We start from the raw sequence: 27675 nt of genomic DNA, 5'->3' as shown, positions 1-27675 counted from the left end.
CTGAAGCAACCAAGTACGAAATAATGTGAGCTTTTGAATTTTTTTTTTTAGGGTCCTGAATCCTTGCCTTTTCGTGCATTATTGTCTCTGTGTGATACTGATGTGGCAGAAATATAGAATTTTTTGAAGACCTCAGTGATTACATTGATATTCATTAAAAATATTGATGAACTAAATGCTTTCCATGAACCATGTGACATTCATACTTAAATGCCACTGGAGCCCAATCAATTTATTCAGCAAAAATATATTGACTGCATAGTCATCTCCTCCAATTTAAATAAATAAAAGAGAAGCTTTGGATTAGTATTGCTAGATTTTTGTCCCCCCTCTTTCCCTAGCTATATTGTATTACAATACTAAGGTACTTTGTGGCCTTCAGTTTTCTCACCTGACAGCAAAAATAAATTGGACCAACAGGTCCTGATGTCCAACATACAGCTCCCAGAACCTATTAGAAACTGCCTGTCCCCAGATGAGCTCTCCAGCGACATTAATTAACTAGAAAATACGAACTATGTATTACGGCAGTAGGACTTAACCACCTTGGCTGCTGCTCCTTCTATGTGACTGACTGCCTGCTAAGTGCTGTATTAACAGTCTTGGATCGCTGAGCAATTTATTTTTAATATAATTAATTATATAAATGTGAGCTCTTCAAGTTAACGTTCATTAAAATTTTATCAAGATCAAAAGAAAACAGATACAAGTCAAGCTACACACCCTACCCTCAAGCTTGACTCATACCGGGTTCTCATGTGGTAATCCTAAACTTTCTCCAAGTCACTTTAATCATAAATTTAAAAATTCTTGGGTTCCACACACATGTGGGAATTCTGATCATGTGACCTTTTTTGAAATTCTGTGCAATTCTTTCCTGTTGTAAAATTCTATTATTTGGCTAAAACAGTAACATAAGAGTAGGTCTCTTCTGAACTTACACTGAAATAATCAGGTATATGTTTACATTTGAATTGTTTTGGAGATTTCTTCTGTTTCTTCTTTTTTAAACAGGAATTTACTGACTGACAATGGCAGAAAAAATCTTAGAGAAGTTAGATATCCTGGATAATCATGCAAAGATAATCTTGACCCAGAGAGAAAAGGTTTGTATAGTAAAAGCTAAAATTCAATTTAATCATAAAAATTAACATTTCAAATATGAAAGTTATTTTTACTTTTTAGTTAATGATGCATTCATATGAAAGTATAAACTAATTTATAAAAAAATAATTACATTAGTGGAGGCATCTACCTAAGTGGATGCTATGAAGAATTTATATGCATGATCACTCCTACATAGCCACCGTGTAAGGTTATGATATGTACCTAAACTGCTTAAGAAGGAAAAAATCCTAAACAGCTAAATATTAAATGTGACTGCTCCTGTAGTTCTTACTACTATATTAAACATATAAAAAGTTATCCAGTTGATTTATTAAAAAGAAAAAAAAATTGGTGTAGTTACCAAATTAGGAATAATTAAAATTCGTAGAAATTAATCAAAGAAAAATTTAAAAAGCAATACCTCATAAAAGTTAATACAACAGTATTAATAAAGAACACAGTCCTCAAAACCATGTTTTTGGCATATATAAGCAATTTAATTTGAGGTGTATGTCTTAGTCACCTAGTGCTGCTGTAACAAAAATACCACAAGCGGATGGCTTTAACAAAGAGAAGTTTATTTTCTCATAGTCCAGTAGGCTAAAAGTCCAAATTCAGGGCTCCGGCTCCAGGCGAAGGCTTTCTCTCTCTGTGGGCTCTGGAGGAAGGTTCTTATGATGCATCAGTCTTCCTTGGCCAAAGGATGCACTCTGCTCCCAGCACTGCTTTCTTGATGGTATGAGCTCCCCAATCTGTGCTTGCTTCCCTTTCCTTTTATCTCTTGTAAGATAAAAAATTGGTGTAGGCCACATCCTAGGGAAACTCCCTTTATATTGGATTAGGGATGTGACCTAGTAAGGGTGTTACAATCCCAGCCTAATCTTCTTTAACATAAAATTACAATCACAAAATGGAGACAATCACAGAATACTGGAAATCATGGCCTAACCAAGTTGATAAACACATTTTTGGGGGAACATAATTCAATCCATGACAGTGTACGAAGACTTGCAAAATAACCATGTGAATAAATGAGGTATATATAAGGAACAATGGAGTCTGGGAAATCAAGAAAAGTATCACACAGAAGAACTGTTAGGCGAATGAACTTTTTTTGAACCTGAAAATTAAAATGTTGATGCTTGAATAATAATTTGATTTTCTTTTCTTTCATAATTGTCTCCTTTCATTCAGAAAATAAACCAAAGGAATACTGGTAAATGGAATAAATTCATTCTATTATAGCTAGAAATTTTGAAAATTTTGAAGTAGCAAACCAGGGGCAATGTATAAAAGAAACCATATTAAACTCAGATAGCCCAAAGTTCATCTATTTTCTTTCAATTTTTTTTGTTTAAAATGAAATGTAATGTACTTTAGGAAACATAAAGAGACAAATATATTTAATTCGTCGTGAAATTCATTTCTATATACATTTTTAAGTTAGGATTATTCATAATAAAGCTTACCTTTTATGGAAAACCTGGTGGCGTAGTTGGTTAAGTACTATGGCTGCTAACCAAGAGGTCGGCAGTTTGAATCCGCCAGGCGCTCCTTGGAAACTCTGTGGAGCAGTTCTACTCTGTCCTATAGGGTCGCTATGAGTCGGAATCAACTTGACAGTAGTGGGTTTGGTTTTGGTTTGATTTTTACTGCATGTTTCCTCTGTGCAAAGCATTTTTCATGCAGTTTTTCATTTTGTGTTACAATTCAGAGTTTACATGTTACTGACAGAACAGTCTCTGGAAATTCTTCTAAAAGTTTACATAATCATCTTTCAAACCTTTCCTTATTTTAAATCATAAAATTAAAACATATGTTCAGAAACAAGTCAAACAATATAGAGAGTTGCATAAAGAAAAATTAATTAATAGTCTTTGGCCTCTTCCCTCCAATCCTTTCCCCTGAGGCAAACAAATGTTAGCAGCTGGAGGTTATCCATTCACATATTCTTTTGTTCTTTTATAAAGATATACATATATGAAGGTAGATTTTTTTGATTTCCATTCCTTAATGACAAAAAAAGGAGATAACAGATAACATGTAAGACACTTGGCTAATTACTTCTTTATCTTTTTTAAACTTTCTGTTTTGAAATAGTTAAAGACTCACAGGAACTTGCAAAAATGGTACAGAATCCCCTGTACCCTTCACCGAGCTTCTCCCAATGTGACAACTTACATAGTTGTAGTACAATATCAAAACAGTGGTACATTAACGTAAACTAGACTATAGACCTTATTCAGTCTTCATCATTTTTCTTTAACTTGCATTCATTTGTGTGTGTGTGTGTAGTTCTATGCAATTTTATCCCATGAATAGATTCATGTAGCCACCACTGCAATCAAGATACAGCACTGTTCTATCACCACAAAAGAACTCACTCATGTTATCTCTTTGTATTCCCCCCACACCTCCATCCCATTCCCCTGTCACTGTCCCCTGGCAACCACTGAACTGTTTTCCATTTCTACAGTTTTACAATTTTGAGAAAGGTATGTAAGTGGAATCATTCAATATGTTAACTTTTGAGTTTGACTTTTTCCACTAAGCATAATGCGTTTTGGGTCCATCCAGGCTTTTGCATGAATCAATACTTTATTCCTTTTACTGCTGAGTGGTATTCCATTATATGGATGTACAGGGTTTCAATCACTCACCCATTGAAAGACATTTGGGTTGTTTTCAGCATTTTGCTATTAAAAATGAAATTGCAATGAACACTCATTTATAGGTTCTTGTGTGAACATAACTTTTCATTTCTGTGGGATAAATGTCTAAGAGTGTGACTGCAAACGCTAGTTACTTTTTATGCTGATAAACATACTGAAGCATATTTTTCATCTCTACAGATTTTTTTTTTTAAGTCTTCCATTTCTTTCTTCATTACATTTTCCTTTATCCATGGGCTTATTTATAATATTTGTTTAACAGCTGCCTTAATGTCCTTGTATCAACTAATTCTATTATTTAGGTCATTTCTGTGTCTGTTTCTATTTTTTCTCCATATTATAAGTTGTATTTTCCTGATTTTTTGCATGGCTGGTAATTTTTGGTTGACTGATGGGATTTTACATTGTTTGGTGTGAGATTTTGTTGTGTTCCTTAAGGAGCTTTGGACTTTGTACTGGAATGCATTTAAGCTTCTTTGAAGCAATTGGATCCTTCTGAGGCTTTCTGTTAAGCTTTATTAGGGTGGGTCCAAAGAAGCCTCTAGCGTGACTACTTAAGGTGATTTCCTTCAGAGTACTCTCCCCAATGCCTTATGATTTATGAGGTCTCTCCATTCTGGTTGGAGCAGGGCTTTGAACCAACTCATTATGGTTCAAACCTCTGAGGAGAATTTGCATTTCCACTCCAGATATACTGAATCAGAATCTATATTTTAACAAGACCTGAATCACCTGCAGATCTTGTTGGACTGAACCAGTTTGAATCCCTGAGTTGGAGTAAAAGGGAACTCTTTATCTCCAGCCCTGTGTGAGTCCCAGGAATTTTTCAGCCTACTGCTTTCCATAGTTTCTTTCCCAGGCTCTTAAGAGTTTCACTCCAAGCTGTGTAGATCATTACCCATTCAAATACTCAAGGGGGTTCCACTTCCAATCTCTGGAGTTCTTTCTGTGAGGCTGCCTCCTTTGAAGTACTTTGCCCTATAAGTTCTAGCTGCCTTATCCTCCCTGAACTCTGGTTTCTGTCTCTTGAACACAGTAAGACCAAGACCCAAATCCATTTGGGTCCCCCCCACTTCTGAATTTTAGCTTTAAGAGGGAACCATAGATAGAAAAAAAGGGGCTGCAGTCACACAACTATGGCCTAAAAAGCTGATGCTCAGGGCCTCCAATTTCAAGTCTGTAGTAATCTTCCATTATAGCCATCCTCATAAATTCTCTGTGTGCATATAATAAAGTGAGATTAATTTTTGTCCTTTCCAGTCAGGATTTTACCTAGATGTAAAATACTCTATTTTTTTTTTTTTTCTTTTCACCATGTTATACTTCTGCTTTGTTGCAGATAAACTGGCTTCAGAGTGGAAGAAGGAAAAAACCTTTGATCAGTCCCCTGACATTTGATTTTCAGTCGGAATTTGAACAGCCTATTGCTAAATCTACACTTAAAACAGTATCAAGAATCACAGAAAACAAATCATATAACATTAAAAAACAAGAAAGGTAACCATCATAACTGCCTCAAACTTTTAATTTGGAGTTTTTAAGCATTACTGGATATTTGTTTTAGATGCAATCTATGTTAAATGTAACCTTTGTCAAATAAAGGTACATTTCATAATGGTTTTGAGTTAAAATGATTGGATTAGAATTCTGAGTACATGTAGTTTGTAACATATTTATTATAATACTTCACCAATACAGATGGTAATTACAATTCTGAATTTTTTAAAAAGGCTTTTCGTGAGGTCTACTATATTGCCCCAAATTAATATCAAGCTTTATTACAAACTTTAACTGATATAGTTTAAGAAAACTGTCTGCCTGGAAAATTAAGTAATGTATTTTCTCTGTGTACTTATAAGGGATAGCCTGAATACATCACATTTGGTCTTTTACTGTCATTGTGCATGTGTATGTGTATGCTATATAATTTTCCCAGGCGTCAGAAATATAGAGAACTCAACCAAAAGAAGCACTAAGATGTAGAGTCAAAGCAATTTCAGATCAATTGGACTTTGGTGGTAGTAGCTATTCTTATTTATTCTGTAGCTAATAATATCATTTTCCTTGTAAGCATTCAGATTGTGGCACAAAACACAGCTTACTCAGGCTTTTCTTATTTATGATTTACCAGGATATCAGAATTTGTTTCCATTGTGGGGTCAGATGTTAAGAAAAAGTGGTTTGTCTCTAGCACAAATAAGTATTAATGGTTTGCATAATTTAGTTTTATCACAAGCTTTACTACTTTGTTTTTTATTTAGATAGATACAGCAATAACTCTACTTCAAAATCATTTAGAGAGCTATCCATATTAAAGTGGAAGTTTAAAATAATACCCAGGAAAAATTGCATTAAATGAAAGTTGGGAATGTTGTCGTTGTTGTTAGGTGCCGTCGAGTCGGTTCCAATTCATAGCGACCCTACGCACAGCAGAACAGAACACTGCCTGGTCCTGCACCATCTTCACAATTGTTGCTATGCTTGAGCCCATTGTTACACTGGGAAGGGGAAAATATATATATACCCTTATGGAACAGTATAATATAGGTTTAGTAACCCATTAGATGCATTTAAAGGCAATATATAATATGTTTTATTGGTAGTATTTTTCAGGATGATGCTGTTATTACCCCTTAAGACTACTTCCTAAATAGTTAATAAAGGCACCATTGAACCTGTGTTAGTCACAGTATAACCCATCAACAGCTGAGTAACGTTCTTTACATACAATGTAAGTCTGGTTGACGGTAAAGTTTGAGGCCAGAGGCAAAGTCAGAGTCTAAATTGTAAAACCAAAGAGTTGTGTGTCTCCAAAGAAAAAGTAAATTTGAATTGTCTAGCATTCAGAGGGCCAACATCAGCAAAAAAAAAAAAATACAGGGAAAGTTCAAGAATTTAAACAAGAATCAGGGTATAACCTAGGCCAAAGGAAATAAAATTTGGTTGAAGAAATCTGGAAAAAGGTCTGGGACGTGTAGATAAGTCCAAGCAGTAGCATATCTAGCCTATGATTTTTGCATCTAGGATGACTCCTGTCTACCATCTACCTGTCTTTGGGTAGCTGTTTTGTACTATTCTTCAAAGTAAAACGAAGTTCTTTAGGTACTGGTGATTTCAACTAAAAGGGTTCCTGGTAATACTCATAGTTTTAACATATATTGTTTAATTTTTCTATGAAACAGAACTATGTATAATCACAAAATATGTATTAATTCCCTGCCATAGTTAAAAAGAAGGAACCCCCGGTGCAGTGGTGTCACTAAGATTAGTGTCACTCAGTGCCATAACTCACGGTGTCAGCCCTCCCACGGACCATACAGACCATACAGAATCCTTAGTGCACCCACTCCTCACTTATTGACATTGTTAGGTTCCAAAGACCAGGTCATTATATGAAAATTGACATTATGCAAAAATGGAGGATGACCACATCAGATTACAAAATGGAGGATGACTACATCATTACATAACTGCCAAACCACTGAGAATCATGGTCTACCCAAGTTGACACATAACCTTAACTATCAAAGCCAGCATTACTCTTGCCTTGCACCTTGGCATTCATTACTGCCAGACATACATCATTAATGCACAAAACAGTCAAGTAGTAGATTTTTTACTATTGTCATAAATGCAAAATATCATAAGATAATTGATAAGTGAGGAGCAGGTATAATTTTTTTGTACTAATGTTACTCTTAAATTGTTAATTCCCATATATCACTCCTTCTTTTCCTTTAATTACTACTTCATTTTCAAAAAAGTTATTAATACAGGTTCACAAATACTAATTACCACAATATTGTAGCTAAAACGCCAGAAAACTTGACAAAATCAGAGACTATAAAAACACCAGCAACAAAAACAACAGTGCGTGCTTGTAGAGCATGCAGATGAAACCATGTGATTTGAAGTGTCACTATGATTGGGTAATAATGACAGCGCTGACCAGAGAGCATTAGAAGGTTCAAAAAGTGAATTAACATAGAGTTTTAGCCCTGTAGGTATACGGATACATGTAAGCTGGGCTTATGAAAAATGCTTTTGTTCTTATAACTAACTACAGGGATATTTTCATAAAAAGTAATAAATTTCTGCTGAAACACTGCATGAAAATTTATAAACAGTAATTTTGGTGTCATCCCCTCTGACAGTGTCAGCTGGTGCCCCCCCCCCACCCCGTACCTCTCTAGTGACGCCACTGCCCTGGTGGCACAATAGTGAAGCACTTGGCTGCTACCTGAAATGTTGGCAGTTCAAACCCATCAGCAGCTTCATGGGCGAAAACACTTGGTGATCTGCTTCTGTAAAAACTGCAGCCTAGAAAGCCCTTTGGGGCAGTTCAGCTCTGTCACACAAAGTCACTATGAGTTGGCACACAACAACAACATATTTAAAAAGACAGCATCCCAATTAATTTATGAAAAAATGAAGAATAAAACATGTGTTGTAATTACTGTTTAATTCTCTGAACCTATTAAACATAGCTATTCTACTGATCCCCTATATGTCTGTTTCTATTGTCTATTGTTGTCCTTGGTTTGGGGGCACATAATCTTATCTCCTCACATGGCTGATATTGAGGACTGAGCATTGCATTTGAAAAAAATCTAGATATAATTTGAAGCTGTAGATGATATTTTCTTCTCCAGAGAGAATTTATGCCAGTTTTGGCAAGTAGCTAGGCTAGGGGAAGCAGCAATTGTAGATTGGGTTGAGATGATTCAAAACTGGACTTCTGTTCCTTTGAGGGCTTATCTATTTAGGTTCAGCTTTAACTTCTATGGTGTAACCACCTGGGGTTCCAAAACAAGGTCTGAAAGGTTTACTAAGACTTTTCCTCTTTGATGGGAACTGAATATCAATTTTGTTTCTACAGCCCCATAAATCTGTCAAAAGTGCAACACAGCTTTTTGGCCTCTCTGCAGTTGGTTTTGGAATTGACAAAAATGCAGCCCCGAATACCAGACTAAATTTCTTGAGTTTTCCTTTTCTCAAGTTCTTGGCCCTTCCATTTCTTAGATATCTTCAAACAAATGTTTTTAATATTTTGTCCAGCTTTAGTAGCTGTTCTTAGAAAGATAGTCTAAACCACCTAGCCTTCTGTTTCCAGAAGTGGAATCTAAATTACTGTTTAACATAATAATAGATTTTACTCATACTTAAAAAAATTTCATTCTGGAACAACTCTTCATTGTTTCTAGGGCCCTTAATTAAGTTTGAATCAAATATCCTTCCAGATAATTTCAGTTTATCTTTGTTAACAATAGCTCTGCTATCATAATATACTACTATAATTTTCATTTATTGATTTTATTCTACAAATAGTTATTGAGTGCCTGCTGTATTCTGGAGCTGTAACAAATTCAAAAAAAAAAAAAAAACCCACTGCTGTCAAGCCGATTCTAACTCATAGAGACCTCATGGGGTATGCAAGGCTGTAAATCTGTATAGAAGAAGCAGACTGCCACATCTTTCTCCCTGGGAGCTGCTGGTGGTTTTGAACCACTGATCTTTTGGTTAGCAGTTGATCACTTTAACCACTGCACAGTGGTGAAATATATCTCTGCCATTAAAGTTCAATGGATTGTTCAGATAAGTGAATAGGCAAACACCAGTTGTTCCAGAGACCACCAGAGAGCAATTCCTAATGTGGGATCAGCAGAAGTCACCCGAGGAGCCAAAAGCACATCAGTGTTGCTAGACTTGGACAGGGTATGAAGTAGAGGCTGGAGAGTGAGTGGTAAGAAATGACGCTAAAGCAGTAAGTAGAGGCTAGGTAACAAAAGGCCTAATAAGCCAATTAAAGAGCTCTGAGCAATCTCCTACAGCAGTGATGAGCCATTAAAGAGGAGTACGCACTCAGATTTGCATTTTAGAAATATGAAGTAGTAAAACCAAACCCACTCCCATCGAGTTGATTCCAACTCATAGTGACCCTATAGGACAGAATAGAACTGCCCCATAGAGTTTCCAAGGAGCGCCTTGCAGATTTGAACTGCCGACCTGTTGGTTAGCAGCCGTAGCACTTAACCACTACACTACTAGGGTTTCTGAAGTAGTAAAGGAGGTAGTTAAAAATTACGAGGGCTCCTCTGCAACCCTGGCCCTTTGCTTCAGCTCATAGTATGTCCATAACCTGTCTCCTCCAGGAAGCACCCCATCTTGCAGTTGGACCTTTTGTATCCACACCAGAAAGATTGCTTTTAAAACAGAGCATAGGGCAGAAAGTTTCTGTCCTGGAATCAGAAATGATCTGTTGGTTACATTGTATACATTAAATTCCTCTAAATCTTGAGATGCAGCTCCTGCTCTTATAAATTATGTTACTTATAACTTAAGTCAGAATACCAACCTATGCTAGTGCTCAAAAAACTCACTCCTACACCGAGCCAAGACACCAGATCTCATTCATGTAGTTCTCAGCATAGCCTAAGCCTTGCATCATATCAGCCACCACCTGGACTATAGACTTTCAGGTAACTTCACGCTTCTCTCATTTTTGACCTCTAGCTTCTTCTATTCAAAGTGTAGTCTTCCATCCAGAGGCCTTCTTGCTATTCAAAGTGTAGTCTTCCATCCAGAGGCATTGGTATCACCCGGGAGCATGTTGGAAATGCAGGATCTCTAGTGCCATACCAGATATCTGACTCAGAAGCTGCATTTAACCAGATTCCCCAGGTGGTTCAATGGTAGAATTCTCGCCTTCTATGCAGGAGACCCAGGTTTGAGACCTGGCCAATGCACTTCATGTGCGGCCACCACCTATCTGCCTGGAGGCTCATGTGTTGCTGTGATGTTAAACAAGTTTCAGCGAGCTTTCAAACTAAGATGGACTAAGGAGAATAGGCCTGATGATCTACTTGTGAGATTCCAATGTGGTTGACAACAGTCTAATCCACAACAATCATGGGAATGGCTCAGGACTTGGCAGTGTTTCTTTCATTCATATGGCTCTAGCCCAGTGGCTCTCTAGCCTGAAGATGGAACAGAATAACCCAGACGATTTGTTAAAACAGATTACTGGGTCCCATTCCCAGAATTTCTGACCTAGTAGATCTGGGCTGGAGCCTGAGAATTTGCATTTCTAACAAGTTTCCAGGTTGCTGACGATGTTGCTGGTCCAGAGGCCACCCTTTGAGAACCACTGCTCTAGCTTAGCAGAAACTCTGTTGGCGTAGTGGTTAAGAGCTACGGCTGCTAAACAAAAGGTCAGCGGTTCGAGTCCACCAGGTGCTCCTGTGGGGCAGTTCTACTGTATCCTGTAGGGTCGCTATGAGTCACAATTGACTCGATGGGGGTGGCTTTTTTTCTCTAGCTTATGTCTCACTCTCATTATGCATCTCTTCCAATGTTTTCTTGGCCTGATGAATACCATGATAACTTCATCCTGGTGCTGTGATCACCTAATTGGTGGAACACATCCAGGTTTAGGAGCCCTGGTGGCACAGTTGTTAAGTGTTTGGTTGCTAACCAAAAAGTTGGTGGTTTGAACATACCAGCCGCTCCAAGGGAGAAAGATGTGGCAGTCTGCTTTTGTAAAGATTACAGCCTTAGAAACACTATGGGGCAGTTCTACTCTGTCCAGTAGTGTCTCTCTGAGTCAGAATCAACTCGTCGGCAATGGGTTTGTGCTTTTCGGACCCAGGTTTATTTGTAGCTGAGCTTTGCTTTCAACGAGAGTAGTAGCTTTTAACCCAGCTAGCATCACCTGGGAAGCTTTAAAGTAATTGGATTCTAATTTAATCAGTTTGAAGTGGGCCCCAAGCATCAGTAGTTTAATAAGACTCCCCAGATGATTCTTAGGTAAAGTTAGTGTCTACACTAAGACCTGTTAAAAGAGTATTCCTTTTAGAAATATTTTTGTAAGACAAGGATAAATTTATATATGTAAAATATAATTAAATATGAATGAAGAATATGGTCACACTCTCAGCATATAGTAAAACCAAAAAACCAAACCCAGTGCTGTCGAGTCGATTCTGACTCATAGCGACCTTAACAGGACAGAGTAGAACTGCCCCATAGCATTTCCAAGGAGCACCTGGCGGATTTGAACTGCCAACCCTTTGGTTAGCAGCCGTAGCACTTAACCACTACGCCACCAGGGTTTCCCAGCTAAATTCCTTCTTCCTCACTCTAGTTCAATATACATCATATAGTCTGTGTGGCATTAGTATAGCATGGATACTAAGGGGGTGAGATTTATACAGCAGTTGCCTAGCTTTGATTCCTACCAGCTCTGTGACCTTTTACAAATTATATAACCTCTCAGTGCCTCAGTTGCCTCATCTTTACAATGTGGATAATAATATCTGTCCATAGAGTTGTTGTGAGAATTAACTGGCTAATACATGTGAACAGTTTACAATACTCCTAGCATGTAGTTGTTGTTGTTTAGCTGCTGTCGAGTCAACCTGCGACTCATGGTGACCCTGTGTGTTACAGAGCAGAGCTGCTCCACTGGATTTTCTAGGCTTTAATCTTTATGGACGCAGATCACCAGGACTTTTCTTCTGCAGAGATGTTAGATGGGTTCAAACCACCAACCTTTCAGTTAGCAGTCGATTACAAACTGCTTGCACCACCTAAGCTCTCTCAGCATGTATAGGCACTCAAACCAAACAACAACCAAAAAAACAAAAAAAACCCACAGAAGGAATATAAGCTTTATTTTTTCAATATACAGTCACATATTCTAATTATTAGAAATATGGTAATAATGAGATATACTTAAGCCAGGTTTTTATATAAAGCAAGCATTTCTAAAATCTGAGGTAAAGTGACTTATAATGAACGGGTAAGTGTGGTGGGGTGGGAGCAGGAAGGGCTGAGAAGACGAAGACATTTATATAAGTAGAAACAGATTCCTGCCTCTCTTGCTACAACTCACACAATTCCTCAGTGACATGTGGGCAGGCTTCTTTAAGTCCCCATCGTAATTCTGGATCAGTCACGGTCTTCTCTCCGGCAACAAGCTGCTGGGGAACTTCACTCTTGGATTGAACACTCCTCTGCAGCTGGAGAGACTGTCACTTAACTGCTTACCAAAAAAACCAAACCAGTTGCCATTGAGTCAGTTCATGGTGACCCTACAGGACAGAGTAGAAGTGCCCCATAGGGTTTCCAAGGAGCAGCTGGTAGATTCAAACTGCTTACCTTTTGGTTAGCAGCTGAGCTCTTAACCACTGAGCCACTAGGGCTCCACTTACTGCTTTTACCTGGAGAAACATAAGACTCTGCAGCAGGTCTTCTCTACTGTGGCTGCTCATCAGAATCTTGACAGGTTTGAAAAAAAATATCCAGGGCCTTGCCCTAGAGATAGTGATTTAACTAGTGGGGAAGAGCCTGGACATAGACTTTTTTTTTCAACAGGCCCCAGATGGCTAATCTATAGCGAGAGGTCTAAAGAATCATTGCCAGAGGCCTTTCCATCCCCCACTCTCTCTGTTAGGAGACCCTAGAGTGACAGCGTATTTGCTACTGGTCTACTGCCAAGGTCCTTAAGTGGGTGCTTAAGTTCCTTTCCCTAAACTCAACCAGCCAGAAAATTCACTCTGTTCTCATGTGGAGACATGTGAGGGTGGAGAGAGGTTGGAGAGAGGGAGAGAGCACCAGAGGGGCATTCACTGAAGTTCCTCCACTCAGAAACATGGCAATTGGGAGAAGAGTTTCTCTTTGGCAGTGAGAATTTAGAATAAATCTGACGGGAAACAGTTGGAGAGAAATGACAATCACATTTACCTTTTTCTTGTGTCGTCATGGCTACATTGAGAACAGCCTGTGCAGGACAAGAGTGATAGCAGGGAGAGCAGATGGAAGGAGGCTAGAGAAGGAGAGTAGTTCAGATGAGAGATGAAGGGGTCTTGGACTAGGGTGGAAGGAAGGAGGAAAGAAGTGGTTCAATTTGGGATTTCAAAGAAAGGCCCAGTGAGATTTGCTGAGGGATTGGAGTGGGGAATGAGAGATACAGGGACCCACAATGACCATAAAGTTTTCGGCCTAAGCCTATGACTGAGTGGGGATCAGGAAGCTTGGGTGAGGAACTGATTGGGAAAGGAATGGAGTGAAGAATTTGGTTTTGAATATGTTAAGTCTGAGATGTCTATAGTACATCTGGAAACCCTGGTGGTCCAGTGGTTATGAGATATAGCTGCTAACAAAAAGGCCAGCACTTCGAATCCACCAGGTGCTCCTTGGAAACTCTATGGGGCAGTTTTACTTGTCCTATAGGGTCACTATGAGTTGAAATTGGCTCGGCGGCAATGGGTTTGGTTGTTGTCGTTAGGTGCCATCAAGCTGGTTCCGACAGTCATAGTACAACAGAACAAAACACTGCCCAGTCCTGCACCATCCATTTCATTGAGGGTCTTTCTCTCTTTTGCTGACCCTCTACTTTACCATAGGTCATGTAGGCAGTTGAATATACAAATCTGGAGCTCAGAGAAGAAATTGAGACCTGAACTATAAATCTAGGCAACATTAGCCTTTAGGTAATATTTAAAGGTGTGGGACTGAATGGTATCAACTAAGGGTGAGTATCTGAGGTTTCAGGACTGAGTCATGGGTTGCTCCAGCATTTAGAGGTACGTTATTGTTAGTTGCCATCAAGTTGACTCCAATTCATGGAGACCTTCTGTATAACAGAACAAAGTATTGCCCAGTCCTGCGCCATCTTCATGATTATTGGTATGTTTGAGCCCGTTGTTGCAGTTATCGTATCAATCCATCTCATTGTGGGTTTCCCTCGTTTTCACTGAACCTCTGCTTTACCAACATTGTGTCCTCTCAGAGGGATGAAATATTATTAATTATATAATACTATTAACTTTCTTATATACCATCAATAGCCAATTAAAAAATTTTATGTAGAAAAATTTCCATTTGTAATAAATAAATGCTGTGATCCTATCTGACATACTATTCTGGTGTCTGCACTGTCCCTAACTCACTGGTTCACCACCATTTTGCCTCGGGTATGGCAATAAAAAAATTAAATTAAATTAAAATTAAAATTATTTTTATTTTCCCAATATCTCATTTAACTAATTTCCAGCATTTTGGGTTTTTTTTTTTTTTTCTGAAAGTGTTAATTAGCTTATGAATGATGGTTTCCTGGAGCGCTCTCAATTCTATCACAAAAATAGATGGTCTCCTGACCCCACATACTTTAAATAATCATGACTAATATTTTCAGCGCTTGCTCAGCCAGTCCTAATCTTTTACACTTTGTGCTATAATAATATTAATATAACAGCATCAAAATCTATATAACTGAGACTTCACCATAGTTCTCCAAACATAGTTTGGGGATTAGTTTTGTAAATTATCAAGTTATTTTAATTTAGACTAATTTTTATTTCTTCCAGGTATGTCTCCTTCAAAAGTAAGCCTGAACATAAAAAGAGTCATTTTGAAAAGTCCAATTTAAGACCACACTTTGTTTCAACACAAGCAAAAATACAAGAAAATAAATCAATAGGTAATTCTTTGTGTAATACAATATTTACTTCAGCTTTGAGAGTGATTTATTAATTGGGGTTTAATTATTTATTAATGTGTGTCTTAAAAGTTATTGAGAATTTGATGGCCCTGTTAAAGGCATTTGCATGAAAGTATATGAGTTATAAGTCCCATGTAAAAGATTTCACAATGACCTACAAAGAAGAATTTACTAAGAGGAAGAGCTGTTAAATATCAGAATGGGCAGTTATAGAGAATTCACAAAATGGGAATATATTTTTTATTTGCATAAAGTTGTTTTCTTCTAGAAAGAAAATCTTTGAGTTCCTTTTCAGCTCAATTCTAAGAATTTTCTTGTTATTGTTAAAAACAAATCCAGAAGAGACAACTTGCATAATTCTTAATAAAAATTTACTTATCTTACAGGCTTAGAAAATTTAGGAATCTGTGAGCTGGGAATTAGCATTGCAGATTGTCAGGGAATTTGACTGTTTTTAATTGTCTTTGTTTTTTCTCTTTCTCTGACATTATCAGATACACCATTCAATTATATCAGCCTCACCAGCCTTCTTGACTGAGGCTCCTTGACTCCACATTGCCCCATATTGCTTAATTTTTCTGTTAGTCTTCATAGGCAAAAGTCTTGGAGATTTGTTTACACATGCTATCTCTCCTTCCTCACTTTCATTGAAACTTCAACCGACTCTAATCTGGTTTCTGCCCCTACCATTTTACTGAAACTACACAGATCAAGATGACCAATATTGTCCATGTTGCTAAATCCAAAGGAATTTTTTGTTTTGTTTTCATTTTCTTTCACCTCTCAGCAATAGTAAGTTGATGGCTGCCTTCTTAAAATTCTCCTCTTTAGGCTTTTGGGGCCCATATCTCCTGCTTTCCTCCCTTTAATTTCTTTGTCTTGCCTAATCGTCCTGGCTAGAACCTCCAGTATAATGTTGACTAGAAGTGATAAGAGTGGACATTCTTGTCTTGTTCCTGATCTTAGGGGGAAAGCATACAATCTTTCACCATTAAGTATGACGTTAGCTGTGATTTTTTTTGTAGATGACCTTTATTGGGTTGAGGACGTTCCCTTCTATTCCTACTTTATTGACTGTTTTTATCCTGAAAGGGTGTTGAATTTTACCAAATGCTCTTTCTGTGTTTGTTGAGATGATTGTGTGATTTTTGTTTTTTATGTTATTGCCATGATGTATTACATTCATTGATTTTTGGATGCTGAATCAACCTTGCATTCCTGAGATAAGTCCCACAGATCATAGTGTATAATTCTTATAAGTTGCTAGATTTTGTTTGCTAGTACTTTGTTGAGGGTTTTTGTGCCCATATTCATAAGAGATGTAGTAGTTTTCTTTTCTTATGAAGTCTTCATCTGGTTTGGGTTATCAAGGAAATACTGGCCTCATAAAATCAGCTGGGAAGTGTACCCTCCTCTTTTATTTTTTGGAAGAGTTTGTGAAGAATTAGTATTAATTCTTTAAATGTTTGGTAGAATTCACCAGAGAAGCCACGTGGGCCTGGGCTTTTCTTGTGGATAGTTTTTGATTAATATTTAAATTTCTTCACTTGTTGCGGGTCTATTGAGATGGTCTAATTCTTCTTGAATAAGTTTCAATAGTTGGTGTCTTTCTAGGAATTGTTCACTTCATCTAAATTATCTAATTTGTTGGTATATGTCTTAGTTATCTAGTGCTACTATAACAGAAATACTACAAGTGGATGGCTTTAACAAAATGAAGTTTGTTCTCTCACAGTCTAGGAGACCAGAAGTCCATATTCAGGGCACCAGCTGCAGGGAAAGGCTTTCCTTCTGCGTTGGCTCTGGGGGAAAGCCCTTGTCATCAATCTTCCCCTGGTCTAGGAGCTTCGCAGCACAGGGACCCCAGGTCCAAAGGATGTGTTCTGTTCCCAGTGCTTCTTTCTTGGTGGTATGAGGTCCCTGTCCTCTCTGCTCAGTTCTCTCTTTTATATCTCAAAAGGTATTGACTCAAGACACAACCTAGTCCTGTAGATTGAGTCCTGCCTCATTATCATCATAGACTTTAGGATTTACAACATACAGGATAATCATATCAGATCACAAAATGGTATACAACCACACAGTACTGGGAATCATGGCCTAGACAAGTTGATACACATTTTGGGGGGACACAATTCAATCAATAAAAGTGTACAATGTTCATAGTCTTCCTTTATAATCCTTATTTCGGTAGGGTCAGATTTCTGATTTGTACTTTCTGATTTTAGTAAATTGAGTTTTCTCTTTTTTTCTACGTATGTCAATTTTGTGGATTTTTTTCAAAGAACCAACTTTCTTTTGGCTAACTTTTGCATACTATATCTATTTCCATCATTTTATTATCAACTCTCTATAACATTAAAATCTAGATTTATCTCTCATAAACATCATATGGTTGTTGTTCCTGTTAGGTGCCATCGAGTTGGTTCCTACTCAAAGCAACCCTTTGTACAACAGATCGAAACACTGCCTGGTCCTGCACCATCCTCACAATCCTTATTATGCTTGAGCCCATTTTTGCAGCCACTGTCTCAATCCATCTCGTTGAGGGTCTTCCTCTTTTTCGCTGACCCTCTACTCTACTAAGCATGATGTCCTTTTCTATGGAGTGATCCCTCCTGACAACATGTCCAAATTATGTGAGACATAGTCTCGCCATCCTTGCTTCTAAGGAGCATTCTGGTTGTACTTCTTCCAAGACAGATTTGTTCCATTCTTCTGGAAGTCCATGGTATATTCAGTATTCTTCACCAACACTGCAATTCAAAGAAGTCAGTTCTTCTTTGGTCTTCCTTATTCATTGTCCAGCTTTCCCATGCATATGAGGCTATTGAAAACACCATGTCTCGGGTCAGGCATTTTTTTTTTTTTTTTGCTTTTCAACACTTTAAAGAGGTCCTTTGCAGCAAATTTGCCCAATGCAATGCGTCTTTTGATTTCCTGACTGCTGCTTCCATGGGTGTTGATTGTGGATCCAAGTAAAATGAAATCCTTGACAACTTCAATCTTTTCTCTGTTTATCATGATGTTGCTTAGTGGTCCAGTTGTGAGGATTTTTGTTTACTTTTTTTTTATGTTGAGGTCTAATCCATACTGAATGCTGTGGTCTTTGATCTTCATCAGTAAGAGCTTCAAGTCCTCTTCACATTCAGCAAGCAAGGTTGTGTCATCTGCATAAGGCAGGTCTTTAATGAGTCTTCCTGCAATCCTGATGCTCCTTTCTTTTTCATATAGTCCAGCTTCTCCGACTATTTTCTCAGCATACAGATTGAATCAGTATGGTGAAAGGATACAACCCTGACACACACCTTTCCTGACTTTAAACCATGCAATATCCCCTTGTTCTGTCTGAACAACTGCCTTTTGAACTATGTACAGGTTCCTCATGAACACAATTAAGCTGTCAGGAATTCCCATTCTTCGCAATGTTATCCATAATTTGTTATGATCCACACAGTTGAATGCCTTTGCATAGTTAGTAAAACACAAGTATATGTTCAGATTTTTAAAGGCCAATCTGATGATATTTGTCTTTGAAATGGAGCATTTATGCCATTTACATTTTAATGCAATTAGTGATATCTTTGTATTGAAATCTTCCACCTTATTTTGTTGTCTATATTGGTAATGGGAACCCTGGTGATGTAGTGGTTAAGTGCTACGGCTGTTAACCAAAAGGTCAGCATTTCGAATCCACCAGGCCCTCCTTGGAAACTCTATGGGGCAGTTCTACTCTGTCATATAGGGTGGCTATGAGTCAGAATTGACTCAACAGCAATGGGTTTGGTTTTTTTGGTTTACATTGGGAATGCATGTTTGATGCTTCTGTTTCTCTTCTCTCCTGCCTTCTTTAGGATTAATTTTCTTATTTCACTTTTTTCCTTTATTAATCTGGAAATTATGTACTCTGTTTCTATTATTTAAATTACTAACCTATGTGTTATACTATGTATCCTATCAAAATTTAATATTAACCTCATCCTGGACAATAAAGGATCTTTAGAACTTTAAAATTATTTTTTACTCCTTTTATGTTATTAGTGTTCTGCATTTTCCTATGTATATTATACTATACATTAGTATTTTAATACTGTATCATCCAAACAAACATTATTTTTTTTTAATAATTTTTATTGTGCTTTAAGTTGAAAGTTTACAAATCAAGTCAGTCTCTCACACAAAAACCCATATATACACCTTGCTACACACTCCCAATTACTCTCCCCCTAATGAGACAGCCCGCTCTCTCCCTCCACTCTCTCTTTTCGTGTCCATTTCACCAGCTTCTAACCCCCTCCACCCTCTCATCTCCCCTCCAGGCAGGAGATGCCAACACAGTCTCAAGTGTCTGCCTCATCCAAGAAGCTCATTCCTCACCAGCATTCCTCTCCACCACACTGTCCAGTCCCATCCATGTCTGAAGAGTTGGCTTCGGGAATGGTTCCTGTCCTGGGCCAACAGAAGGTCTGAGGGCCATGACACCAGCGTCCTTCTAGTCTCAGACCATTAAGTCTGGTATTTTTATGAGAATTTGGGGTCTGGATCCCACTGCTCTCCTGCTCCCTCAGGGGTTCTCTGTTGTGTTCCCTGTCAGGGCAGTCATCGGTTGTAGCCAGGCAACATCTAGTTCTTCTGGTCTCAGGATGATGTAGTCTCTGGTTCATGTGGCTCTTTCTGTCTCTTGGGCTCGTAATCGCCTTGCATCCTTGGTATTCTTCATTCGTCTTTGATCCAGGTGGGTTGAGCCATCTTAGATGGCTTCTTGCTAGTGTTTAAGACCCCAGATGCCACTCTTCAAAGTGGGATGCAGAATGTTTTCTTAACAGATTTTATTATTCCAATTGACTTAGATGTCCCCTGAAACCATGGTCCCCAGACCCCTGCCCCTGCTACACTGGCCTTTGAAGCATTCAGTTTATTCAGGAAACTTCTTTGCTTTTGGTTTAGTCCAATTGTGCTGACCACCCCTGTATTGTGTCCTGTCTTTCCCTATGCCTAAAGTAGTTCCTATCTACTATCTAATTAGTGAATGCCCCTCTCCCACCCTCCCTCCCTCCCCCCTCTCGTAACCACAAAAGAATGTTTTCTTCTGCATTTAAACTATTTCTTGAGTTCTTATAACAGTGGTCTTATATAATATTTGTCCTTTTGCAACTGACTAATTTCACTCAGCATAATGCCTTCAGGTTCCTCCATGTTATGAAATGTTTCATAGATTCCTCACTGTTCTTTATCGATGCATAGTATTCCATTGTGTGAATATACCATAATTTATTTATCCACCGATCCGTTGATGGGCACCTTTGTTGCTTCCATCTTTTTGCTATTGTAAACAGTGCTGCAATAAACATGGGTGTGCATATATCTGTTCGTGTAAAGGCTCTCATTTCTCTAGGATATATTCCAAGGAGTGGGATTGCTGGATCTTATGGTAGTTCTATTTCTAGCTTTTTAAGGAAGTGCCAAATCAATTTCCAAAGTGGTTGTACCATTTGACATTCCCACCAGCAGTGTAGAAGTATTCCAATCTCTCCACAGCCTCTCCAACATTTATTATTTTGTGTTTTTTGGATTAATGCCAGCCTTGTTGGAGTGAGATGAAATCTCATTGTAGTTTTGATCTGCATTTCTCTAATGTCTAATGATTGTGCACATTTCCTCATATATCTGTTAGCTACCTGAATGTCTTCTTTAGTGAACTGTCTATTCATATCTTTTGCCCATTTTTTAATTGGGTTGTCTTTTTGCAGTTGAGTTTTACCAGTATCATGTAGATTTTAGAGATCAGGCGCTGATCCGAAATGTCATAGCTAAAAACTTTTTCCCAGTCTATAGGTAGTCTTTTTACTCTTTTGGTGAAGTCTTTGGATGAGCATAGGTGTTTGATTTTTAGGAGCTCCCAGTTATCTAGTTTTCTTCTACATTCTTTGTAATGTTTTATGTACTGTCTGTGCCATGTATTAGGACTCCGAACGTTGTCCCTATTTTTTCTTCCATGATCTTTATCGTTTCAGATTTTATATTTAGGTCTTTGATCCATTTTGAGTTAGTTTTTGTGCATGGAGTAAGGTATGGGTCTTGTTTCATTTTTTTTGCAGATGGATATCCAGTTATGCCAGCACCATTTTTTAAAAAGACTGTCTTTTCCCTATTTAACTGTTTCGGGGCCTTTGTCAAATATCAACTGCTCATGTGTGGATGGATTTATGTCTGGATTCTCAATTCTGTTCCATTGGTCTATGTATCTGTTGTTGTACCGGTACCAGGCTGTTTTGACTACTGTGGTGGTAGAATAGGTTCTAAAATCAGGTAACGTAAGGCCTCCCACTTTATACATCTTTTTCAGTAATGCCTTATTTTTCTGGGGCCTCTTTCCCTTCCATATGAAATTGGTGATTTGTTTCTCCATCCCATTAAAGAATGTCCTTCTGATTTGGATCGGAATTGCATTAAATGTATAGATTGCTTTTGGTAGGATAGACATTTTTATAATGGTAAGTCTTCCTATCCACGAGCAAGGTATGTTCTTCCACTTATGTAAGTCTCTTTTGGTTTCTTACAGATGTGTACTGTAGTTTTCTTTGTGTAAGTCTTTTACATCTCTGGTGAGATTTATTCCTAAGTATTTTGTCTTCTTGGGGGCTACTGTAAATGGCATTGATTTGGTGATTCCTTCTTTGATGTTCTTTTTGCTGGTGTAGAGGAATCCGACTGATTTTTTTATGTTTATCTTGTATCCCAATAGTCTGCTGAACTCTTCTATTAGTTTCAGCAGTTTTCTGGAGGATTCCTTAGGGTTTTCTGTATATAAAATCATGTCATCTGCACATAGAGATACTTTTACTTCTTCCTTGCCAATCTGGATGCCCTTTATTTCTTTATCTAGCCTCATTGCTCTGACTAGGACTCCCAGCACAATGTTGAAGAAGAGCGGTGATAAAGGGCATCCTTGTCTGGTTTCCGATCTCAGTGTGAATGCTTTCAGGCTCTCTCCATTTAGGGTGATGTTGGCTGTTGGCTTTGTATAAATGCCCTTCATTATGTTGAGGAATTTTCCTTCAATTCCTATTTTGCTGAGAGTTTTTATCATGAATGAGTGTTGAAATTTGTCAAATGCCTTTCTGCATCAGTTGATAAAATCACGATTGTTTTGTTTTATTTATGTGGTGGATTACATTAATTGTTTTTCTAATGTTGAACCATCCCTGCATACCTGGTATGAATCCCACTTGGTCATGTTGAATTACTTTTTGATATGTTGTTGAATTCTATTGGCTAGAATTTTGTTGAGAATTTTTGCATCTATGTTCATGAGGGATAAACCAAAAAAAAAAAAAAAACCAAACCCAATGCCGTCGAGTCAATTCCGACTCGTAGCGACCCTATAGGACAGAGGAGAACTGCCCCATAGGGTTTCCAAGGAGCGCCTGGCAGATTCGAACTGCCGACCCTTTGGTTAGCAGCCGTAGCACTTAACCACTATGCCACCAGGGTTTCCTCATGAGGGATATAGGTCTATAATTTTCTTTTCTTATGGTGTCTTTACCTGGTTTTGGTATCAGGGATATGGTGGCTTCATAGAATGAGTTTGGTAGTATTCTGTCCATGTCTATGCTCTGAAATACCGTTAGTAGTAGTGGTGTTAACTGTTCTCTGAAAGTTTGGTAGAACTCTGCAGTGAAGCCATCTGGACCAGGGCTTTTTTTTTGTTGGGAGTTTTTTGATTACCTTTTCAATCTCTTTTGTTATGGGTCTACTTAGTTGTTCTACCTCTATTTGTGTTAGTTTAGGTAGGTAGTTTATTTCTAGGAATTCATCCATTTCTTCTAGGTTTTCAAATTTGTTTGAGTTTAGTTTTTCATAGTAATCTGATATGATTCTTTTAATTTCAGTTGGGTCTGTTGTAATATCGCCCATCTCATTTCCTATTTGGGTTATTTGCTTCCTCTCCTGTTTTTCTTTTGTCATTTTGGCCAGTGGTTTATCAATTTTGTTGATTTTTTCAAAAAACGAGCTTTTGGTCTTGTTAATTCTTTCAATTATTTTTCTGTTGTCTATTTTATTTAGTTCAGCTCTAATTTTTATTATTTGTTTTCTTCTGGTGCCTGTGGATTTCTTTTGTTGCTCTCTTTTTATTTGTTCAAGTTGTAGGGATAATCATTTGATTGTGGCCCTTTCTTCTTTTTGGATGTGTGCATTTATTGATATAAATTGGCCTCTAAGCACTGCTTTTGCTGTGTCCCAAAAGTTCTGATAGGAAGTGTTTTCATTCTCATTGGATTCTCTGAATTTCTTTATTCCATCCTTGATGTTTTCTATAGCCCAGTCTTTTTTGAGCAGAGTAATGTTTGGTTTCCAAGTGTTTGATTTCTTTTCCCTGCTTTTCCTGTTATTGATTTCCACTTTTATGGCCTTATGGTCAGAGAAGATGCTTTGTAATATTTCAACGTTTTGGATTCTGCTAAGGGTTACTTTATGACCTAATATGTGGTCTATTCTAGAGAATGTTCCATGTGCTCTAGAAAACAAAGTATACTTAGTTGTTGTTGTGTGGAGTGTTCTGTATATGTCTACGAGATTCAGTTGGTTGATTGTGGCATTTAGATCTTCCGTGTCTTTATTGAGCTTCTTTCTGGATGTCCTGTCCTTCACCGAAAGTGGCGTGTTGAAGTCTCCTACTATTATTGTGGAGCTGTCTATCTCACTTTTCAATGCTGATAGAGTTTGTTTTATGTATCTTGCAGCCCTGTCATTGGGTGCATAAATATTTAATATGTCATATCTTCTTAGTGTATTTTCCCTTTAATCATTACATAGTATCCTTCCTTATCCTTTCTGATGGATTTAACTTTAAAGTCTGTTTTGTCAGAAATTAATATTGCCACTCCTGCTCTTTTTTGATTGTTGTTTGCTTGATTTTTTTTCCATCCTTTGAGTTTTAGTTTGTTTGTGTCTCTAAGTCTAAGGTGTATCTCTTGTAGGCAGCATATAGATGAATCTTGTTTTTTAATCCATTCTGCCACTCTCTGTCTCTTTATTGGTACATTTAGTCCATTTACATTCAGGGTAATTATGGATAGGTATGTATTTAGTGCTGTCATTTTGATCTCTTTTTCTGGGTGTTGACAGTTTCTTTTTCCCACTTATGGGCTGAGTAGATTCTCTTTATATATTTTCCTTTTCTCATATTTGTTTTTGTTGATTTTGTTTCTATTGAGTCTCTATTTTTCCCTTGTATTTTATTTTGATGAGTAGAATAGTTTGTCTCCTTTCTGGTTACCTTATTATTTACCCCTATTTTTGTAAATTTGAAACTAACTTTTATTTCTTTGTATCGCAGTATCTTCCTCTCCATATGGAAGGTGTATAACTACATTTCTTAGTCCCTCTTTATTATTATTTTTTTAAATAATTTTTATTGTGCTTTTAGTGAAAGTTTACAAATCAAGTCAGTCGGTCACACATAAACCTATATACGCCTTACTACATACTCCCATTTACTCTCCCCCTAATGAGTCAGCCTGATCCCTCCCTCCAGTCTCTCCTTTCATGACCATATTGCCAGTTTCTAACCCTCTCTACCCTCCCATCTCCCCTCCAGACAGGAGATACCAACATAGTCTCAAGTGTCCACCTGATAAAAGTAGCTCACTTTTCATCAGCATCTCTCTCCAATCCATTGTCCAGTCCCTTCCATATCTGATGAGTTGTCTTCAGGAATGGTTCCTGTCCTGGGCCAACAGAAGGTTTGGGGACCATGACCACTGGGATTCCTCTAGTCTCAGTCAGACCATTAAGTCTGGTCTTCTTATGAGAATTTGGGGTCTGCATCCCACTGTTGTCCTGCTCCCTCAGGGGTTCTCTGTTGTGCTCTCTGTCAGGGCAGTCATCGGTTGTGACTGGGCACCATCTAGTTCTTCTGGTCTCAGGGTGATGTAAGTCTCTAGTCATGTGGCCCTTTCTATCTCTTGGGCTCATAGTTATCGTGAGACCTTGGTGTTCTTCACTCTCCTTTGATCCAGGTGGGTTGGGACCAATTGATGCCTCTTAGATGGCCGCTTGTTAGCATTTAAGACCCCAGACACCACACTTCAAAGTGGGATGCAGAATGTTTTCATAATAGAATTTATTTTGCCAATTGACTTAGAAGTCCTCTTAAGCCATAGTCCCCAAATGCCCGCCCTTGCTCTGCTGACCTTCGAAGGATTCAGTTTATCCCAGAAACATCTTTGCTTTTGGTCCAGTCCAGTTAAGCTGACCTTCCCTGTATTGAGTATTGTCCTTCCCTTCACCTAAAGTAGTTCTTATCTACTAACTAATCAGTAAATAACCCTCTCCCACCCTCCCCCCACCTTGTAACCACAAAAGAATATGTTCTTCTCAGTTTATACTATTTCTCAAGATCTTATAATAGTGGTCTTATACAATATTTGTCCTTTTACATCTAACTAATTTCACTCAGCATAATGCCTTCCAGGTTCCTCCATGTTATGAAATGTTTCACAGATTCCTCACTGTTCTTTATCGATGCATAGTATTCCATTGTGTGAATATACCACAATTTATTTAACCGTTCATCTGTTGATGGACACCTTGGTTGCTTCCAGCTTTTTGCTATTGTAAACAGTGCTGAAATAAACATGGGTGTGCATATATCTGTTCGTGTAAAGGCTCTTATTTGTCTAGGGTATATTCTGAGGAGTGGGATTTCTGGGTTGTATGGTAGTTCTATTTCTAACTTTTTAAGAAAATGCCAGATAGATTTCCAAAGTGGTTGTACTATTTTACATTCCCACCAGCAGTGTATAAGAGTTCCAATCTCTCCACAACCTCTCCAACATTTATTATTTTGTGTTTTTTGGATTAATGCCAGCCTTGTTGGATGGAATCTCATCGTAGTTTTAATTTGCATTTCTCTAATGGCTAATGATCGAGAGCATTTTCTCATGTATCTGTTAGCTGCCTGAATATCTTCTTCAGTGAAGTGTGTGTTCATATCCTTTGCCCACTTTTTGATTGGGTTGTTTGTCTTTTTGTGGTTTAGTTTTAACAGAATCATATAGATTTTACAGATCAGGTGCTGGTCGGAGATGTCATAGCTGAAAATTCTTTCCCAGTCAGTAGGTGGTCTTTTTACTCTTTTGGTGAAGTCTTTAGATGAGCATAGGTGTTTGATTTTTAGGAGCTCCCAGTCATCTGGTTTCTCTTCGTCATTTTTGGTAATGTTTTGTATTCTGTTTATGCCTTGTATTAGGGCTCCTAACGTTGTCCCTATTTTTTCCTTCCATGATCTTTATTGTTTTAGTCTTTATGTTTAGGTCTTTGATCCACTTGGATCAAAGTTTTTGTGCATGGTGTGAGGTATGGGTCCTGTTTCATTTTTTTGCAAATGGATATCCAGTTATGCCAGCACCATTTGTTAAAAAGACTATTTTTTCCCCCAATTAACTGACACGGGGCCTTTGTCAAATATCAGCTGCTCATATGTGGATGGATTTATGTCTGGATTCTCAATTCTGTTCCATTGGTCTATGTGCCTGTTGTTGTACCAGTACCAGGCTGTTTTGACTACTGTGGCTGTATAATAGGTTCTGAAATCAGGTAGAGTGAGGCCTCCCACTTTCTTCTTCTTTTTCAGTAATGCTTTACTTATCCGGGGCTTCTTTCCCTTCTATATGAAATTGGTGATTTGTTTCTCCATTACATTAAAAAATGACATTGGAATTTGGATCGGAAGTGCATTGTATGTATAGATGGCTTTTGGTAGAATAGACATTTTTACTATGTTAAGTCTTCCTAGCCATGAGCAAGGTATGTTTTTCCACTTGAGTAGGTCCTTTTTAGTTTCTTGCACTAGTATGTTGTAGTTTTCTTTGTATAGGTCTTTTACATCTTTGGTAAGATTTATTCCTAAGTATTTTATCTTCTTGGGGGCTACTGTGAATGGTATTGATTTGGTTATTACCTCTTCAATGTTCTTTTTGTTGATGTAGAGGAATCCAAGTGATTTTTGTATGTTTATCTTGTAACCTGAGACTCTGCTGAACCCTTCTTTTAGTTTCAGTAGTTTTCTGGAGGATTCCTTAGGGTTTCCTGTGTATAAGATCATGTCATCTGCAAATAGAGATAATTTTACTTCTTCCTTGCCAATTCAGATGCCCTTTATTTCTTTGTCTAGCCTAATTGCTCTGGCTAGGACCTCTAGCACAGTGTTGAATAAGAGCAGTGATAAAGGGCATTCTTGTCTGGTTCCCGTTTTCAAGGGAAATGCTTTCAGGCTCTCTCCATTTAGAGTGATGTTGGCTGTTGGCTTTGTGTAGATGCCCTTTATTATGTTGAGGAATTTTCCTTCAATTCCTATTTTGCTGAGAGTTTTTATCATGAATGGGTGTT

The 27675-nt window shown here is 37.9% G+C and overlaps 1 protein-coding gene across 1 annotated transcript in view; it reads left to right on the top strand.

Annotated features, from left to right (window-relative positions):
- The first annotated feature begins 835 nt into the window (after nt 1–835).
- Nucleotides 836–27675, top strand: part of LOC100654417 (uncharacterized protein C1orf141 homolog) — a 50581-nt gene continuing 23741 nt past the window's right edge. Inside the window, exons 1-3 of the mRNA XM_064279958.1 lie at nt 836–1106; nt 5119–5276; nt 15149–15261. Coding sequence (XP_064136028.1) covers nt 1032–1106; nt 5119–5276; nt 15149–15261 — 346 coding nt within the window. The 5' untranslated portion in view covers nt 836–1031. The remainder of the gene's footprint in view (nt 1107–5118; nt 5277–15148; nt 15262–27675) is intronic.

Source organism: Loxodonta africana, chromosome 3, assembly GCF_030014295.1.
Source record: "Loxodonta africana isolate mLoxAfr1 chromosome 3, mLoxAfr1.hap2, whole genome shotgun sequence".
Lineage (NCBI taxonomy): Eukaryota > Metazoa > Chordata > Mammalia > Proboscidea > Elephantidae > Loxodonta > Loxodonta africana.
Note: the sequence above shows the minus strand (reverse complement) of the source record. Positions and strands in the feature narration are given on the sequence as shown.